At 45.7% G+C, this 19,278-nt stretch overlaps 1 protein-coding gene across 4 annotated transcripts in view; it reads right to left on the bottom strand.

Moving 5' to 3' along the window:
* Nucleotides 1-19,278, bottom strand: part of LOC135056157 (ketosamine-3-kinase-like) — a 101,758-nt gene that overhangs the window by 15,663 nt on the left and 66,817 nt on the right. For 3 of the 4 annotated variants that reach the window (XM_063960998.1, XM_063961001.1, XM_063960997.1), the window contains 2 exons: nucleotides 18,790-18,881; nucleotides 504-580 (listed from right to left, as the gene is read on the bottom strand). In XM_063960998.1, coding sequence (XP_063817068.1) covers nucleotides 504-580; nucleotides 18,790-18,881 — 169 coding nt within the window. The remainder of the gene's footprint in view (nucleotides 1-503; nucleotides 581-18,789; nucleotides 18,882-19,278) is intronic. The other variant, XM_063960999.1, reaches the window with a different exon arrangement.

The raw sequence follows: 19,278 nt of genomic DNA, 5'->3' as shown, positions 1-19,278 counted from the left end.
GAGTACCCCCCTTAAGTAAAATGTGGGCTGCATTGTAACATTAGGTTCATACGTCTAAGATTTTGCTCAACAGGAAGATAGATTGATCCCACACCTGTCCAACAACGAACATGAGAAATTAGATCTTAAGCTGGGTACACATTAAACGACCTGTATACCCAGCCAAAGGCAGATGCGACAGAATTATATTTTTGCGTGGCCCGTACACACTGCACAATCTGGTGAACTACCACACGACACATCGTTGCCCCACCGCATCCAAATGCATGGGGTCGTCAGCCATTCTTCCGATTGACCTGCATGCATGACTGATCTGAAGATGCGATGCATGACCCAAGGGAGCACGCAATAGTGCATACACGTTTGCCAATTTGAATTATTTCTCATTCCGATCAGTCACAAATCGAGCAATTGTTCAATAAAATGTCTAATTTGTACCTAGCTTTAGAATGATACCTCTTTACCAACATGGATTTTTTGGTGTGTACTGTAAGTAACCTTACCTGTGGGATATATCCACAACATGTGGTAGTGTGAAACCCAAACATGTCCACTGGTCGGAGATCACCTGGACATTTCCCTGGGAAAACATTGAAATAATGGTCACTTAATTTTACATATTACATATACATAATTTTTATGGGTAAACTCTAAACAAGGGCCATTTAATTTGATGGGAAAGTCCAGACGTAGTGTCCCAGGCAGTGACGTGCGGTGAGGTCAATGGCTGGGGAGGCACTAGCTTCACCAGCACATTCCCAGCAGCACAAGAACACAAACCTCAGCTCACTTTTTAGGAACAGCAAATACATTAGAGTACATGGGGGTGGGCTAGTACTGCACAGTAGGCAGGTAGAGCCCCCTTTTACAGATTACGGCAGGCAGAGTCCCCATTTTTCACATTACGGCAGGCAGAGTCCCCCTTTTTTACACATTACAGCAACAGAGTCCCCATTTTTTACACATTTCAGCAACAGAGTCCCCCTTTTTTACACATTACGGCAGAATGCAGAGTCCCCCTTTTTACACATTACAGCAACAGAGTCCCCATTTTTCTTTTTCACACATTACGGCAGAATGCAGAGTCCCCTTTTTACACATTACAGCAGGCAGAGTCACCCTTTTACACATTACGGCAGACAGCGTCCCCTTTTTTACACATTACAGCAACAGAGTCCCCTTTTTTCAACATTACAGCAACAGAGTCCCCCATTTCACACATTATGCAGCAGAGTCCCTCTTTCTTTCTTTTTTAATACATTATGGCAGCTGGGACAGAGGTCATCAACCCTCACAGAGGTAACCCCTTCTCCGTGTATGCGCTCAGCATGTAGCGGTGAAAGAGGTAAAGGGAGGCGGGCGGGAGTGATGGCCGCTGTGTTCATTACCTGTCCGCGCTGTGGGGAGGAACAGGGGTGCCGTACTCACCACAAGCGCCTCAGGATCGCGGCTGGCTGTTGGCTCGACTATCCCTGCATTCACTTGAAAGAGGCCATCGGACGCGGCTCCACAGGACACAGACACCCGGAGATGCGTCTGAGGCTGCTGCCTGGACGAGGCTGAAGGAGGAGGAGAGCACCGGCCGCCGCTGCTGCACTTGCAGCTCTAGGCTATCCGGTGCCGGCTCCGGGCCGCTGACGCCGCCTCACTTAGCTTTCCCCCCTCCTCGGTGCTGCCTGCGGCTACCACTGCACAAGGGTTGTGTCTATGTTGTCCCGGTGATGATCGGCGGCTGGCTGCGGGACTCTCCCACCGCCAGCAGCAGGTGAGGACGGGGAAGGGGGGGAGAATGAAGGGAGGGGAGCAGCTTACTGTCCTGCCTGCTGTATGGATGATTGCATACCCTCCAACATGACCCGCCCCACTAGGTACAAAATACTATGTTTCTGGAATTCCCTCTTAATTTATTATTGCCATCACCTGTGAAGAAACAGCTTTCTTATCATTTAACTAGTTCAACACAGGTGATGGCAATCATAAATTAAGAGGGAAGTCCAGGAACAGAGTATTTTGTACCTAGTGGGGTGGGTCATGTTGGAGGGTCTGTGATTGGACAGCGGATCCAGCGCTGGATCCGCTGTCCAATCATTTCTTTTTTTTCAATAAATGTTTATTGATGTAAGGTAAGAACATATTACAGCGAGTAATAGAAGACAGCAAATACAATTCAAATGTCATCATATCCAATTGATACAAACAATGACTGTTTATGAACTTAACATGGCCTGCTGTTGGGGGACTCCCCGGCTAGGGCCTTATCTAAAATTCAAAGACGCTTCAGGCCATTCTAGATGCTAGCTGCCTCAATAAAGCATTTCCAATTTTTAAAACAGTTCCAGAAGACGTTTCAGAAGAGTACAGAGTGGAAAGGAAGAAGAGAAAAAGGAAAAAAGAAAAAGGGAGGGGTTAGAGAGTCTGAGAAGAGGGGGGGAGGACACAGCGAATCCTCCGTGTCTAGTCTTGTCGGAAGTAAGAGGTGTACGTTTCTAGCTTCAGTTGTTTCCAAGAGGACAGCGGGGGGGCCCGGGTAGGGGATCAAAGTAAATGGTCTAGGTCGCTACAGCAATGTCGAGTAAGCTTGTGAGGCCTTAAATTCGAGCCAAGGGGACCAAGTAGTCGTGAATCCTTGGTTCGTCTCCGGTGTCACCCGCAATTCCTCCATAGTCATATACCATTCTACTCTGGCGATCCACTCCCTCACGGTAGGAGGAGTAGTCGATCGCCAGTGAACCGGAATGACCGCTTTGGCTGCGCTATTGAGAAATTTTAATAGAGATTTTTTATATGTTGACAGGGGCCATGAAGTACAGTTGAGAAGCCAGAAAGTAGGCTCCGAAGAAACCCCTGGATCCACTAACAATTTTCAAATTGCTATAACCTTGTCCCAAAAGGGACGAAGCTTGGGGCAGCTCCACCAAATATGCATCGGGGAGCCCGGATGATTGTTGCATCTCCAACACGCATCTGTTACATTGGGAAACATTTTAGCTAATGTTTGGGGACACCTATACCAGCGAGACAGGACTTTAAAATGCGTCTCAAGGACCGAATAACTAGAGGAGCTGGCAAAGGTGGCCTGAAAGCTCCTTTCCCAATCCTCCTCCGACAAGTCTATCTGCACGTCATGGCCCCAGTCTCTGGCATATTTGGGTAGATCTGGGAATTTATTCTCAATCAGTATCCTATAGCACCTTGAGAGGAAGTGTGGTGGGCGAGAAGGCTCCAGGCAAAGGCTCTCAAAAGCTGTTAATGATCTACTCAGGCTCGGGCGCATAGCGCTCCCCATGGCAAAATGTTTTAATTGGAGATATTTCCAGATCTCTGAAGGCGATAGGTTCCACTTGGATTGTGTCCAATCATTTCTGCCTTGCTGACAGGGAAAGACCATCCCTGTCAGCGAGGCACTTCTGTAGGTGCCGCTTTCTTCCCTTATTTCAATGGGCTTTTAAAGCCCAGTTCTTGGCACCGCCCCCCGCTCGATCCCCGTTGCCGTTGTCTATGGGAGGCACTGCTATCAGTGCTTCCCAAACGAATTTAATGAGTAAAAATTATTAGAATAGAATAAAGAAGATGCTTATGACACAGAATATGTGTCATAAGTATCTACTTTGTATTATTTTAATAATTAATCACAGGGGAGGCACTGCCTCCCCTGCCTCCCCTGACTGCACGTCCCTGGTTCCAGGTGTTCAGTGATCTGTTTAACTATCTGTACCATACACTGGGAAATCCAAGGATTCTTATTTTGGGCCCAAAAGCACAAACTGACATTAAATCTTTAAAACTGTCCACCAATGATGGGGCGTGGCTTGACACAGCATGGTGTAGGCAGCTTCCTGCCAGAGCTCCTGCTAATATCCTGATCTATCTCCTGTTTCCCTGGTGTTCTGTGGCTGAAAATTTCTGCAGGAGTGCAGTATCCCCCTCTGCTCCTGCAGTGTGAATTTGGGGATCCTCGGTGTCAAGAGTCCTAACTTACTGGCTGGTAAAGTCTGTGACTGGATCCTGAGGCAGACTCTGCTCTCAGTGTGGCTGTTGTTCCTGCTTCAGCTCTGCCCTCACTCAGCTGCTAGGGACAGTGTGCTCTGCAGAGGTTTTGGTGGCAGTATCCTGTGGATTTCTGTGCTCTGTCTCCAGCTTTGTCATAATGTGCGAAATCTACCACAACTCTGTAGCTGGTGAGCAGGGTGGCTTTGCTTCTATGTCCTTTTATCCTGATTCAGTGCAGCAGCTCTCAGGGCCCCTTAGTGAGACTTTATCTGCACCACTTACTATTACACTACAGCAGGGGCTTACCGCTGTGGGTTCGTCCGAGCAACGAAGTACTAACAGACTGGAGGAGCTGAGGGATGACCTTACGCATATTCACCGTGAACTATGGCTGGTGATGGCATGTGTGGATCCTCCAGCGGTCTCTGTTTCGTTAGTGGTGATTCCATGGTCCCGCGTGAAGATTCAATCTGCAGTCACACAGAGTCACTTATCCGATGAAGAGGGAGAATGGCGACGTAACATCCTCCAGTTTGCTGGCAGTCCGCGAGAGGGAATGGCTTTTTGCTCTAATATTTATTTGGAACAGTGGTTCGGTGTAACCCGTAGATGGAGGTTTTTGTCCCTAATCCGGTTTTCTTCAGCTGCCACTTGTCCTTATACGTTTAATTTGACACAGCTGTGTGTGACAGCTGATGGCCCAGTTTATCCTTCTGCCCACTCTCGGGGGACTGTCATTTGGCTGGATTACTTTGTTCCAGGGTGGACTCATCCTCCGGACTGATTTTGCTCACCTTGGGACTGGGAACCATTTCACTGGCTGCTGAGACCCTTACTGTGCTCTATTCTGTATACTGATTCTCGTTAGCTACTGCGTAATTTCATATTGTTTGTACATCCTTTCAAAGCTCCAGTTGTGTTATACAGCTATTCTTGTGCTCATTCTAAATAATCATTTTCCAGGAGCATTCTGCTCTAATGTTTAAGGCCATTTATTTAGTGTTATTGTCACTTATATAGATATTCGTCTGTTTTCCGGCTCAGTGTATCTAAACCTACTGTACGTGCATTTTTCACTATTTTGCAGGAGCAACTTCCCATATATAGGTTGTGGTCATTTATTTTAATGCCACAGCCACTTCTATTTATATTATGTCTGTTCTTTACACTCAGTTATCTTGGTATTTGCATAATACTTTACTATTCTATGGGTATAACCTGCTCTATTTAGTTTATGGTCTTTATTTAATTGCCCCTTTCATTTACAGTATATCGTGTGCTTATCCTGTAGCTACAGTTTTGTTGTTCTGCTGTCCTCGTGCTCATTATAGCTAAATATTGGCGTGCAACACTTACTTTCCGAAAGTATCCTGTTCTAATTGGTGTATGGCCCTTTATATAGTGTTACATCAGTATTATGTCTGTTTTCCAGCTCCTTGTATCTAAGAACGTGTGCACTTTTTACCATTTTGTCGGAGAAGCTTGACATACTTAGTCTGTGGTCGCTTGTTTTAGTTCCACAGCCATTTATATTTATATTATGTCTTTAAGCTCAGCTAACTCAATATTTGCATACTACTTTACTATTCTGCGGGTATAACCTGCTCCACTTAGTTTATGGCCATTTATTTTATCTGCCCCTGTCAATTATACGGTACACTTACACCGTGTTATGGGGTTGGGGGGTGGAGGGATGTTATCCAGGTATGCCTAGGTTGGGGTTAGGTTATACAGGGTGGGGGGTTCTTGGGAGGTTTGCTTTGGGTGTCTTTATTTTATTTTGTGTATTTGTTTTGTTTGTAGGTTAGGGTATATGGGGTGGGGTGGGGGGGGGAATGTGAGGCTTTTTGTTTTGATATTCTGATGGATGTGAGTTATTTATATTTTCATTTATGGTATGCCGCCTATGCCCCATTATAAATCTGGTTCTCTCATGTGTACACCCGAATGGCGCCTTCGGGTGGCGATTAAGTTATTAGTGTTTGATTTGGGGTATTCTGTATGTCACTGTTTTTACTTTATCCTGCTATTGTTCCATTTCTCATGTCAGATGGCTTGGTGGCTAATCTTTATTTTGTCATTTATACACTGTTTATGCCCTCCTGTATTATTCCTCACGTTTGCCTTACAATTCATATGCCTCTTTAATGTCTGGGTGTAACTTTTTACATTTCCAATAAAAAATGACACAATAAAAAAACAACAAAAAACTGTCCACCAATAGGTTGTTCCTCCTCATTCTGTCAAACCCAAAATTATAGATAATTATCAAATTTTTTTTTCAAAACAATTTTTATTGAGACATTATGGATTGTTCACTAATACCCCTTTCACATCGCACTAAAAACCCGGTATCGACACGGCATATTGCCGTGTCGAAACGGGTCAGTGTGCGATGTGAAAGGTCCTTTGCAGAATTAGCGGGTCGCCTGACCCGGTAATTCAACCCGGTAAAAAAGAAGGGTTTTTACCGGGTTGAATACCGGGTCAGGTGCAGTGTGAATGGGAGCCGTTCCGATGCGACACGGCTCCCATTCACAGCATAGGGAGAGGCGGCGCAGGAGATGAGCTCATCTCCCAGCGCCGCCTCCACCCCCGCCCCTGCTGCTGCTGCGCACCCCGCTGCTATGGCAACCGACCCGGTATATTGCCGGGTCGGAAAGCCAGCAGAGGAGCGCAAATGCCGGATCCCACCCGGTAAGGACACGTTTCTCTTACCGGGTAGGATCCGGCATTTGCGATCTGAATGCAGCAATAGAGACAATTTAAGTACAGTAGCATTTGCAATTAAAAAAAATTGCAATTGGGTAATGTACAATTAATTCTCGTAATATCAAAATAAAGAAATAAAAGATGATACACAGTATGCAATCATTCATTGGGGTCACTCGTTTTATTGTGAATTATACAAAAAGCCCTGAGGGGAGCCGCCAACAACCATCAGTTCTCAAACCAAAGATACAGGTTGGTCCTGTGCTGCTAAACTGGTCTGGTACCACGTGGTGTTCTTTAAACTATTATAAATTTGTAATCATGTGGTGAGGGGCAGATTGGAAATATAGGAATCTCATAAAGTGAAAAAACGACCCACTTGTTTACCCTTATCCACAATGGCTTCCACCCAGTCCATCCGGAATAGATGGTGCAATTTAGCCAGAAATAAAGGTATCTGTGTAGGCCAGCTATCTATCCAACCTTGGAGTATAGTCTTTTTTCCCGCCGCCAGTGGCGTAACTACTGCCCCCGCAGCCCTCGCGGTGGCTTGGGGGCGAGGGGCTGCGGGGGCGCCACTGATTTAGCACAGATTGACATGCGGACGAGCGTCCGCATGTCAATCTGCTCCTACTAACCCTCCCTGCCGTGTTGGAGGGACACGGAGGACACAGCGCGCACCTCTCCTGTGTCCCTCCTGCATCATCTCCGGGGGCCGCGGGTCTAATAGAAGAAGTGCCGGTTCGTGAGCCAATCAGAGCTCACGAGCGGCACTTCGTTTATTAGACCCGCGGCCGCCGGAGATGATGCAGGAGGGACACAGGAGAGGCGCGCGCTGTGCCCTCCGTGTCCTTCCAACACAAACCAGCGGGGGAGCAACGGCGGCAGGGGAGGGGGCATATATGGCACTGGGGGGGAATATCTGGCACTAGGGGCATATGTGGCACTGGGGGTTGGGGGAATCTGGCACTGGGAGCATATCTGGCACTGGGGGGAATATCTGGCACTGGGGGCATATGTGGCACTGGGGGGGGATATCTGGCACTGGGGGCATATGTGGCACTGAGGGGGAATATCTGGCACTGGGGACATATGTGGCACTGGGGGGGGTATATGTGTACCTGGCACATAGGGGGGGGGCTATATTGTGCACTGGGGTCATGTTAGTACCTGGCACCGTGGGGTAATATCTGGCACTGGGGACATATGTGGCACTGGGAGCACAGCCCTAGCAACAAGCACTACCCCCTAGCAACGAGCATGACACCCAGTGCATGAAACCCCTGGCAACGAGCATGACACCCAGTGCATGATACCCCTGGCAACGAGCATGACACCCTGAGCATGAAAACCCCTGGCAACGAGCAGGTAATTTAAAAGTAATTAGAAGCCTTACTGTAGGACTTAATGTGTAATGGGCATTACGGTGTGTGGCATAATGTATCAGTGGCGCACACAGGGGGGGTTTCCGAGTACCTGGAAACCCCCCCTGATGACCCCAAAAAATGTTTTGAGACGGAGACACAGCTGTCTCCGTCTCAACAAAAGCAAAAGCCGCGACCGCGATCGCGATCGCGGACGGAGCTGCAGCAAGAGCAGAGAGCTATGCAGCTCTCTGCTTAGAGAATGTCCCGGGTGCCGGGGGAGCTGCTGGCTGCGCATGCTCAGCCACAGCAGCTCCCTCCGTCCTCACGCTGCCGTGGCCGCCCCTCTGTATGTAAGTTTGAAATCATTGTTAAGTGTGTTTTTGTATGATATGAATGCATGTATGTATGTATGTATGTATGTGGGTTTGTGTGTGTGCTTGTATGTACAGTATGTATGTATGTATGTATGTATGTATGTATGTATGTGTGTTTACATGTGTGAGTGTATGTATGTGTGTTTACATGTGTGAGTTTGTGAATATATATATATATATATATATATATATATAAATGTGAGATATATAAAAAACCGGTAATCCTCCTTGGGTCCTGTGATAGGACCTCTATTGAAGAAAAATAGGCGGCACTCCAGGGACTTAAATAAAGTCAAACTGTATTCAAAAAATAAATTTAATGGTGCAAAAAACAACGTTTCAAGGCTCTACGGCCTTTTCATCTGGTTATGCATTATAGGTGAGATCAATAAACAAAATACCTCTGGGTTTTTTTCACCTTACCTATAATGCATAACCTGATGGAAAGGCTGTAGAGCCTTGAAACGTTGTTTTTTGGGGATGCGGTCAAGATGCCGCCGGCCGGAATCCCGGCGGTCGAAATACCGACGCCGGAATCCCGACCGCCACAATCCCGACATATTCTCCCTCCGTGGGTGTCCACGACACCCATAGAGGGAGAATATAATAGTGTGCCGAGCGTAGCGAGGCACCGTGCCCGCAGCGTGGCGAGCGAAGCGAGCCCGCAAGGGGCTGTGTTCCGCTCGCCACCCCTGTCGGGATTGTGTGGTCGAGATTCGGCGGCATTTAGTACTGATCCCGTTTTTTGATCCATGAAATTATTTTTTTTTAATACAGTTTGACTTTATTTAAATCCGTGGAGTGCCACCTATTTTTCTTCAATAGAGGTCCTATCACAGGACCCAAGGAATATTACCAGATATATTAATTTCAGGAGGCCACCCTGGCATCTTTGCTTTTTATCATTCAGAGTGCCAGACGACCACACAAATATATATATATATATATATATATATATCTGCAAATGATGAATGGCACGTCAGAATCAGATAAAATGTACGGAAGCAGGATGGCACTCATAGAGACTAGTAAACCATAGAAAATCAGCACAGAACGCTGTAGCTGTATGTCAACGTTTCAGAGTTAGACTCTTTTAAAGGAGTCTAACTCTGAAACGTTGACAAACAGCTTCAGCGTCCTGTGCTGATTTTCTATGGTTTACCAGTCTCAATGAGTGCCGTCCTGCCTCCGTACATATATATGTATGTATGTTTGTGTGTGTGTATATATTTATATATATATATTTATTACACATACCTGCGCATATACATACACACCCACCCACCCACGGAAACCCCCCTCGCTAAATCCTGCGTTTGCCACTGTGTATCACGGACATTGCGGTGTGTGTCATAATGTGTCACAGGCATTACGGTGTGTGGCATACTGTATCACGGGCATTGTGGTATGTGGTATAATGTCTCAGGGTCATTGCAGTGTGGCATAATGTATAACGGGCATTGCGGTGTGTAGCATAGGGTATAACGGGCATTGCGGTATGTGTCAGGCATTACGGTGTGTTGTATACTATATCACGGGCATTGTGGTATGTGGTATAATGTATCAGGGGCATTGCAGTGTGTAGCATAATGTATAACGGGCATTGCGATTCCTGTCATAATGTGTCGGGGGCATTACGGTGTGTGGCATAATGTGTCGGGGGCATTATGGTGTGTGCATATTGTGTCATGTGCATTATTGTGTGTGGCATAATGTCTAATGGCCATTGCAGTATGTGGCATAATGTATACTGGGCATTACTATAAGGAGGAAAAATTACAAATAATGTAAGGGGCATGAATCAGGATTATTTTTCTTTCCAGTGGTGGCTAACGTCTGGGCGTGCAGGTTGGAAAACTGGGGTATAACGTAGTCTTTTCCTGCAATGCCATGCCCCTTTATGTGAAGCCACGCCCATCCCAACGAAGCCACACACCCTATTCGGTGCGCGCACATTTATCCCTTTAATAGTGCCAATTATGGGGGATGGGGGGGGGCGCCGAAGAATTTTTTGGCTTGGGGGATAAAAATTTCTAGTTACGCCACTGCCCGCCGCACTGAGGGCTATCAATCGTTTTTTACATTCTGATAGCATCCGGAGATTAGGATCAATAATACCCAAAATCGCCCATTCGGGGGTAAATGGCACGACATTTATTAGTTTAGCTTCGGCGTATCTTCTAATGAGATGCCAAAAGTACTGCACAATGGGACATGCCCATAAACAATGATAGGTATCTGCCTCACTCTGGTGGCATTTTGAGCACGAGTGTGTTTCCGATGTTCCCATATGGAAACGCTGTAATGGGGATAAATAAGTATTATGATATACATTCAGAAATAATTCGGTGTACATACTTGCAGACAGGATCTTTTGGGAGTATAGTAAGGCTTTTTCCATCATGGGTATTGTCAGTCTAGGAAAATGAGTCAACCAGTTGGACATGCCGCCTGTTATAGTAGCATGATCCAATATTGTTCTTAGAATTGTATAATGAATAGATATGGCTTTATGATTAGGTACGGGGTATAATAAGAGGTTGTCTAGTGAATTTTTCCAATCCCCTTCCGTAAAATGTGTAAGAACATGTCTGACATAAAATCGTGTTTGCAAGAATGGCAGAGGTTACGGGGCAACCATAGCATGTTTTGCAGGTACCTCAGAAAAAGTTAACATGTGGCGGTCATCCATGGATACCAATGATCGAATTAATATTATTCCAGCCTCCCTCCACTCAGTAAAGGGGTGAGCAGCCATGCCGTCCAAGAACTCAGGGTTTTGGGATAAAGGTAGATGCAAAGAATGATATTGGTTCAATTTCGCATTGTGGCGCAAGATGTGCCATATTCTCCTGGTAGACCACAAAAGCGGGTTCGATTTAATATGGTCTGGAATTTCCTGATCATGCTTATGGAGGAAACACGTTAAGTCTATGTTCGTTAAAAAGTTTTGTTCCAGGAATGTATAAGTATGAACAGAACTGTTTTGTAACCAATCCCTCAGATGTCTCAAAAGCGCAGCCTGGTTATAGACTACTACATCGGGGAAATTGATCCCTCCATTAGATTTAGGCTGGACAAGCTTACGCAACGCTATACGTGCACGGCCCCCTTCCATATAAAAATTCTGATAAGTTTATTGATCAATTGCGTGTCCATTTTCGTCAATAAATTATCACATTATATGTACTAAGAATATTTGAATTCTAAGCACAAAAAAAAAAAAAAGACGTTGACCTTGCACGTGGGCTTTGTACTCAACATGCAAACCAACACCATATTGAGACCAAAACAATGGTGGCGGGACAGAAACACACATATCACACAAGACTGACTCCTCCAAATCATGTATACAGGGGCAGCGCTTAACCACCATTCATAATGGCAAAACTTAGTTTATTTGTCCAGGCAATGGTCTGATGTGGCATCTTTTTTATAAACATTAGAATTTTTATTGAAGATTTTTCCCACAGAAATGGGGAACAGAAAAAAGAGAAAAGGGGAACATAGGGGAAGTCCGGAATGGTTACCATAATCAAAGCACTTGTAACGCACAGTTGGATGGATATACAGTTGGTTACATTAGGCATTCAGAATCAAAAAGAAGAAACACAAAAAAGAGGCTTAGCACAAACAAACACCAAGAAAAATAAAAATAAATAAAAATCGTCTGATATCACAACATTCTTACAGAGGTCAATCTAGGTGGGGTGAAGCACAGATAAAGCAATTGGAGAGCTATAGACGGTTAGCCTACCTTCTCTCCCCCTATAGTCGGACCAACCTAACCATTTCAGGTGAAGAGAATTAGCTGAGGAAGAGTATTTAGCTTCCGCTGTTTCAAAAATAAAATGTTTGTGAATCTTATTTTGAATAAACGCTAAAGAAGGGAGATTCTCAGATTTCCACAATTGGGCTATAGCAGCTTTAGTAGCTATCAAAATATGCCCCAAGACGTAGCGATCGCCTGTAGAAAGGTGGTCTACGAACAAATGAAATAATGCTAAAGCTGGGTCCAGGGGGATAGTGAATCCTAAAATCATGCTAATCATATTAAAAACTTCTCTCCAGAGTGGTTGTATAAGTGGGGACGCCCAGAAAATATGAAAGATATCCCCCGTTGAGCCACATTTCCGCCAACATAATTTAGATTGTGAAGGCCAGATCCTATTTTGTCTTTCAGGGGTGAAGTAGGCCCTCTGTATAAGCTTGAAGAATATTTCAGAGTGGTTAATACATTTGGAAACTTTAAAACAAGACCTAAATATACCGTCCCAGTCTGCATCAGTAAAGGATGTATTCAAATCTCTTTCCCATAAAATCTGAGCTTTGAATTTAGATTGTGTGCTGTTAGTCAATTGAAAATGATACCACCACGTAATCCCACCTTTATGTGAGGATGTCTCCAGTCGGCTTTTAATGTAAGCCGGAAAAGAAGGTTTGTGAAGATGTAGAGCCTGTGAGTGTAACCAACTTCTCACCTGCAAATATTTTAAAAAGTCTTTAGTCCGAATCCCAAATCTCTCTTGTATTTGAGAAAAGGACATCAAGACGTCACCTATAAAAAAATCGCCTACCGTGGAGAGGCCCCTCCGAATCCAGTCTTCCAGGGTAATATTAGGAATCAAGGACATAAGAGTAGATAACAGGGGGACGGCAATTTAATCTCTTCCGAAGAGGACACTAGTTTATGCCGTGAATCTAGAGTCGTTTTAATAGACTTGCAAGATCCGGACCTACTTTGGACAGCAGAGGGTGGCAACCAAAACAAATCAGAAAGAGTAACAGTATTCAAATAAGAAGCTTCCAGAATAACCCACGGTTTCATGCTCGAGGTGTCAAACCAGTCCCTAGACTGACTTAACAGACAAGCAGCATGCTACTTTTCTATGTCCGCGAAAGGTACCCCACCAGATTGTTTGGGCAGAATAAGAATCTTTTTAGCAATTTTCGGCCTAGAGCCTCCCCACACGTATCTAATCAGGACCTGGTTAAATTTATTATAGAAGAGTTTGGGAAGGGGTCTTGGTATGGCGCGAAACAGATACATTAATTTCGGCAATAAGACCATCTTGGCAGCAGCAATCCTACCCAGCCAAGACACCTCCTGCAGCATCCACTCCCCAGTCAGCTCCGTAAAGGCTTTTAATAACGGGGCATAATTACATTCAATTAAATTATCTTCACTGGACAAATTAATCCCCAGATATCTCAAGGAGCAGGATTTCCAGGCATATTTGTACGATTCCTTCAACCGAGAGACCACAGTCGGAGATATATTGAGTGGAAGGGCCTCAGTTTTATTAGTATTTAATTTGTAAAAGGAAACATCCGAATAGTCTTGAAGAACGGCATGTAGAACTGGCAAGGAAGTCTCAGGATCAGAAAGACATAACAAAATATCGTCCGCAAATAAGCTGATTTTGTGGGAAATACCCCCTATAATAGGGCCACTAATCGAGTCCCAGGATCTAATGCAAGCAGCCAGGGGTTCTATCACCAACGCAAAAAAAATAGGAAATAACGGGCAGCCCTGACGAGTGCCATTAGAGATATTAAAGGGTGAAGAGAGGTATCCATTAACAAAGACCCTCGCACAGGGCGTGGAATAGAGAGCCAGGATAGAGTCTAAGATCCTACCAGAGAAGCCAAATTTGGCCAGAGTTAATCTCATAAAGTCCCAGTTCAACCTATCGAACGCCTTTTCGGCATCCAGAGACAAAACTAGGAGGGGTTCTTTTCTACAGGCAGAATGTTCAATGACATTAATCACCCTTTGCATATTATCTGGGGCCTGTCTGTTTAAGACGAAGCCCACTTGATCAGGGTTGATCAGAGAGGAGAGGAGGGGACTGATACGGTTGGCAATTAATTTGGCATAGAGTTTTAAATCCGTATTTAATAGAGCAATTGGTCTAAAATTTTGCACTGAGGTGGGAGTTTTCCCCGGTTTGGGGATGGTGATGATCTGAGCTTCCAGCATTTCTTTGGGGAAGCGCCCAACTTCTGAGGCTTCATTAAACACCGATAGAAGCACCGGAGCCAAACTCTCCTTAAAAGATTTATAGAAACCAGAAGGATAACCATCGGGTCCCGGGGCCTTTTCTGCTGGGAGGGAGTCAATAGCTTTTTCGACTTCTGCTAGAGTCCAAGGCGCACTAAGAGAGCTACAAGACTCCGGTGACAGCGAAGGGAGAGGAAATTTGCCCAGAAAATTCTGAACATCCGTGCCTGTAGGTTGAAAAGTGGAGGAATCCTCCTTCAAGTTATATAGTTTGGCGTAATAAGATGCAAATACTTTTGCAATTTTGTCAGGATCATAGACTCTCTTACCCCTATCCGAGTGGATAATGTGAATTTTTTCTTTAGCTTTCCTGCCTCTCAGCTTCCTTGCCAGCAGTCTACCAGCCCGGTTACCATAAACATAGAATTTTTGGTTCAGTCTATGTAGGTTGCGTTAGACTTCCGCTAAATAGAAAACGTTTACCGCCTCTCTGGCTTCCTGCAATGATCTAAGGAGGGTTTTATCATGTGGGTGTGTCTTGTGAGCACTCTCCAGGGAAGCGACTGCAAGCTCAGCTTGTTCACATTTTTTACGATATTCCCTTTTAAGTTTAGCTGCTATTTGAATCACTGTCCCTCGTGTTACTGCTTTGAGGGCACACCAGAATGTAAAGATGGAAGTCTCCCGAGGAGAGTTCTCAGAGAGGTAATAATCCATAGTGGTTTGGATAGCCTGCTTAGTCTCCGGCTGAAGGAGACTTTGTTTACCTAAGCGCCAGGGGGTCGGGGTAGTCTTTCTACTACCAATATCCCATTCGATGAATAGAGGGGAGTGATCCGACCAGGACATGGGGAGAATGGAAATTTTACGGATGGACTGTAGAGTCCACTTATCCGCTAAAGCAAGGTCTATTCTGGAATAAGAGGCATGTACTGGAGAATAAAATGTGTAGTCCCTGTCCATTGGGTGTTTAACGCGCCATAGGTCTAAAAGATCATTTTCTGCCAGTAACTGACGAAAGCCCTTCGCATTCCTATGGGGCTGACTGGAGAGTGAGGTCCGCTTGCCAGAGTTATCAACCAAAGGGTCAACGGTCAAATTAAAGTCCCCCATGAGAAGTAAAGCGCCCTTGGCCAATTGTTGTACCTTAGCACAGAGTTTCCTACAAAATGCTAGTTGCTTGGTGTTCGGGGCATAGCAGGAAACTATCGTCACCTCTTTATTTTCAAGAGTACCCACTAAAATCAGAATTCTCCCCTCCGGGTCGTGGTATTTTGACGTGAGGGAAAAAGCGCAATGTTGAGACATTAAGATTGCCACCCCCGCCTTCTTCGCTGGTCCATTGGCCAAATAGCAATGGGGAAATCTCACATTAGTAAACCGTGGAGGGGCTGATTTAATAAAATGTGTCTCTTGGACGGCTATGATTTGAGCTTTAATTTTATGAAAATAATTTAATGCTAACTTCCTCTTATGTGGGGAGTTAAGACCCTTCGCATTTATAGAAACAATGTTTACCATACTGCAAAGGAATCGAAGATTGCATAGTTACCATCAACCAGCTGGCATGTAGAAAGTATGAGCAACAATTTCCGGACAGAAGGAGAGGAAAAGGGAAAGAAAGGATAAGAAAAAGGAGAATAACAGTTAAAGGAAACATAACATTAACCACTCTTGGGGGCATGGTTGGACGCCTAACCATGGCGACTCAGAATTAGTCTGTGGGGGGTAGTGGTCAATCTGCCCACACCCGAACTAAAATTCAACAAGATGCAGTTCCTCGGACCTCTATCTCTGGTCCCCTGTACCGCCAGCCTCCGGGACTAAAAAAAAATAAAAAATACGTTTTCTAGGGTAAAATACTCAGCTACCAAAGAGACGTGGGCGGTAGACGGAGTAACAGAGGCAGACAACAAACAGTAAACCAGCGGTGTCGAGGCATCACCTGAAGAACAGTCTAACAGCATTCAAATCAGCCTTACATAGACACCCGTAATAAGCAACTGCCAAGGAACTGGTGTAAAATATGAAACATGACATAACAAAATGATTAGAAAGATACAAAAACAATGCAAGTGTAGTGGAACAGACGATACTCAGAGCTCATCAGCCGACGAGGCCCAGTCCCGCTGAAGGCCCCGTTCGGGAGAGGTGTGTGTAGATGAGCTTGCAGAGTTCCATGACGTGAGGATCTTTTTCCCCTCCTCGACATTTGTTATAACGACAGTAGAACCTTCTCGAGAAATAAGCAACTTTGTAGGAAATCCCCATCTGTATAGAATGTTCTCTATGCGTAGCACTGACGTGATGGGGTAAAGAGAGCGCCTTTTCGCTAGAGTAGCAGGGGACAGGTCTCCGAATATCTGAAGTGAGCCCAAAGCCTCCGAAGCAGTATCCGAGGGTCTAGCAGCTTTCAAAATTGCCTCCTTCACGTGGAAATAATGTACCCTCATAAGAACGTCTCGGGGGACCCCATCAGGAGCGTTCCTGGCTTTAGGGAGCCTATGGATGCGATCAATCAGAGAGTCCGCCGAGCGGTATGAGGGAAGGAGTTAGCTAAAGAGGTCAACTGCAAAGTCATTTAAAGCGCGATTGGCGAGAGCCTCCGGAACACCTCGCAACTTTATATTGTTACGTCTCGATCTGTCCTCTAGTTCAGAAAGCTTGTCCTTGAGTGCCGTTACCTCGGTTTGATGCAGTTCATGGGAGGAGATCAGGTCATTATGCGACGACACTATTTCACCCATTTTTGTTTCTAGGTGATCGGTGCGGCCACCAATCTCATCAATAGATCTCTGGCATTCCTTCATAGTCGCTCTGAATTCAGCCGCAACTTCATCCTTAAATTGCGTTAGGAGACGCTTCATAGCGCCCACCGTAAGTGAGTCACTGTCCTCGATAGAGCTGGTGTGTGTGGTAACAGTGATAGGGGCAGACGCATCTCGAAGTGGCGAGGACACAGGTACAACCGACCTAGAGATGCCACTCCGTACATCTTTTGATTTAGCGGTTTGAGGAGAAGGTTTAAAGAAAGCCACTTGGGAAACAGATTTAGCGGCCTTATATTTCTTGGGAGGCATAATAAAGCTGACCGACACAAATAACGGTACTGGAGATAGGAGACGTCAGTAATATCAATGAGAGAAGGATCCACATGAAGGTTGAGTTGTCATGTCATGTCAAAGAAGTAGTCGGGTGGAGGCAGAATTGTCTCAGAGCAGTCACATCATAATAGCGTGGTCAATCCACCATGGGGACATCGCATCCGATAGTCACGGCAGGTGCTGGGATAGCTGCGTTCCTATGAAGACTGCAGAATAATATGTATTATGTATCGAGTACAGTGTGGGAGAAGTGCATGTAGTTACACCCAGTGGCCACAAGATGGGGCAGTTGTAGTAGAAGAAGACACTGCTGAGTGAAATTCTAAAGCACCACAGGAAAGGGTATTGCCCAGATCTCTCAACAGAGGCCCCAGAGTGGGAACACAGTCAAGATTGTGCCAGAGGGCCACCAGACTCAATGCAGCCCCAGGTCAGAGTCCCCCACAGCACACAGGCACACTACCTCTGATAATCCTGCTCCTCCAGAGAATCCAAGATGGCCGCCGCGTCTCCTGGGCGCCTGTCTCCCTGCTGTCCCCCACTGCCAGATGCCTCCTCTGCCTGCTGTACACGGTGGGTGACCTCTCTGGGGGTCTGGGGAAGCCAGCCGTTGGTGCCTGCGCCCGGGGGGGGGGGGGGGTCCGCGCCGCGTCCCTGCTATGGAGCTCCAAACGCGGGTGTAGAATGTACGCGAGGCCCCGGCTTCCGGAGGTGCGTAGGCCGCAACCTGCAGGAACAGAGCAAACTGCTCCCCGGCTCCGCGGCGAACTCTGCTGGGCACAGGTATGTTACAGGGGGGGAAGGGGAGCTCCCGGAGGGTGTCCACTGAGGGTGTTGACCCTGAAAAGACAACTTTAATGAAGGTGGGTAGAGGAGCCAGGCAGAAGCACGTCTGCACTCCTCACCATCCAGACCACGCCCCGATGTGGCATCTTTCAAGTGCAAGGATTCAAGACTAGACTAGTTTCGCTGTTCTAGTTCTATTCAGACACTGCCCTGACTGCTTTCATTTTATCTTGCGTTTTCCGAGGACTATGAATTTAAAGCGCAACATTCATGTTACTTCTGCTGAACTATAGCTACATAGTCCAATGAACTTGGGGAGAAGTTTATGTTACTTATTACATTATACTTGCAGTATAAGTCTTGATATGTTTATTTTCATAATAACAATGGCATAGTTGTAGATACTGTTTATTATTGCACTCAAGACAGCTACGCCAGGGCCTGATTCTCACCAATGGTCCCACTGTGTTTCTGCATTGTCCTCTTCCTCATCCAATTGTCTAGATGCAAATCTGCCAACTGCTCCCCTAGTTTCCCAGCAAACCTAGAAAACAAAATAGGAAGGTCGGTGTCTTGCACTACCAAGAAGTACCGCAGTACAGAAATGTTAATTATACTGCATTCCTTTCATACATGTCTATTTTATTCGGCTGAATTTTTCAGTTGCTGAGGTCTGTAGAGAAAACTCAGTGTGATAAACAGATCCACAGAACCCAGCCTTTCTATAGACCTAAGTAATGCAATGCCGGGGGACCCAGGTGATTGTGGTGTGCAGTGCCAGATTAAGGTCCCCATGGGCCTGGAGCTGAAATTTCTGAAGGGCCTATTGCGCGCCTCCATGGCAGGGGTGTGGCTACTGATATGGGGGGTTGCCCAGTGCTTTATATATATTTCTATGTGTGTGTGTGTACACGTGTGTTTGAAAAATAGAAAAATCTCAG

The sequence above is a fragment of the Pseudophryne corroboree genome, chromosome 3, assembly GCF_028390025.1.
Source record: "Pseudophryne corroboree isolate aPseCor3 chromosome 3, aPseCor3.hap2, whole genome shotgun sequence".
Lineage (NCBI taxonomy): Eukaryota > Metazoa > Chordata > Amphibia > Anura > Myobatrachidae > Pseudophryne > Pseudophryne corroboree.
This window is presented reverse-complemented; position numbering and strand designations above follow the sequence as displayed.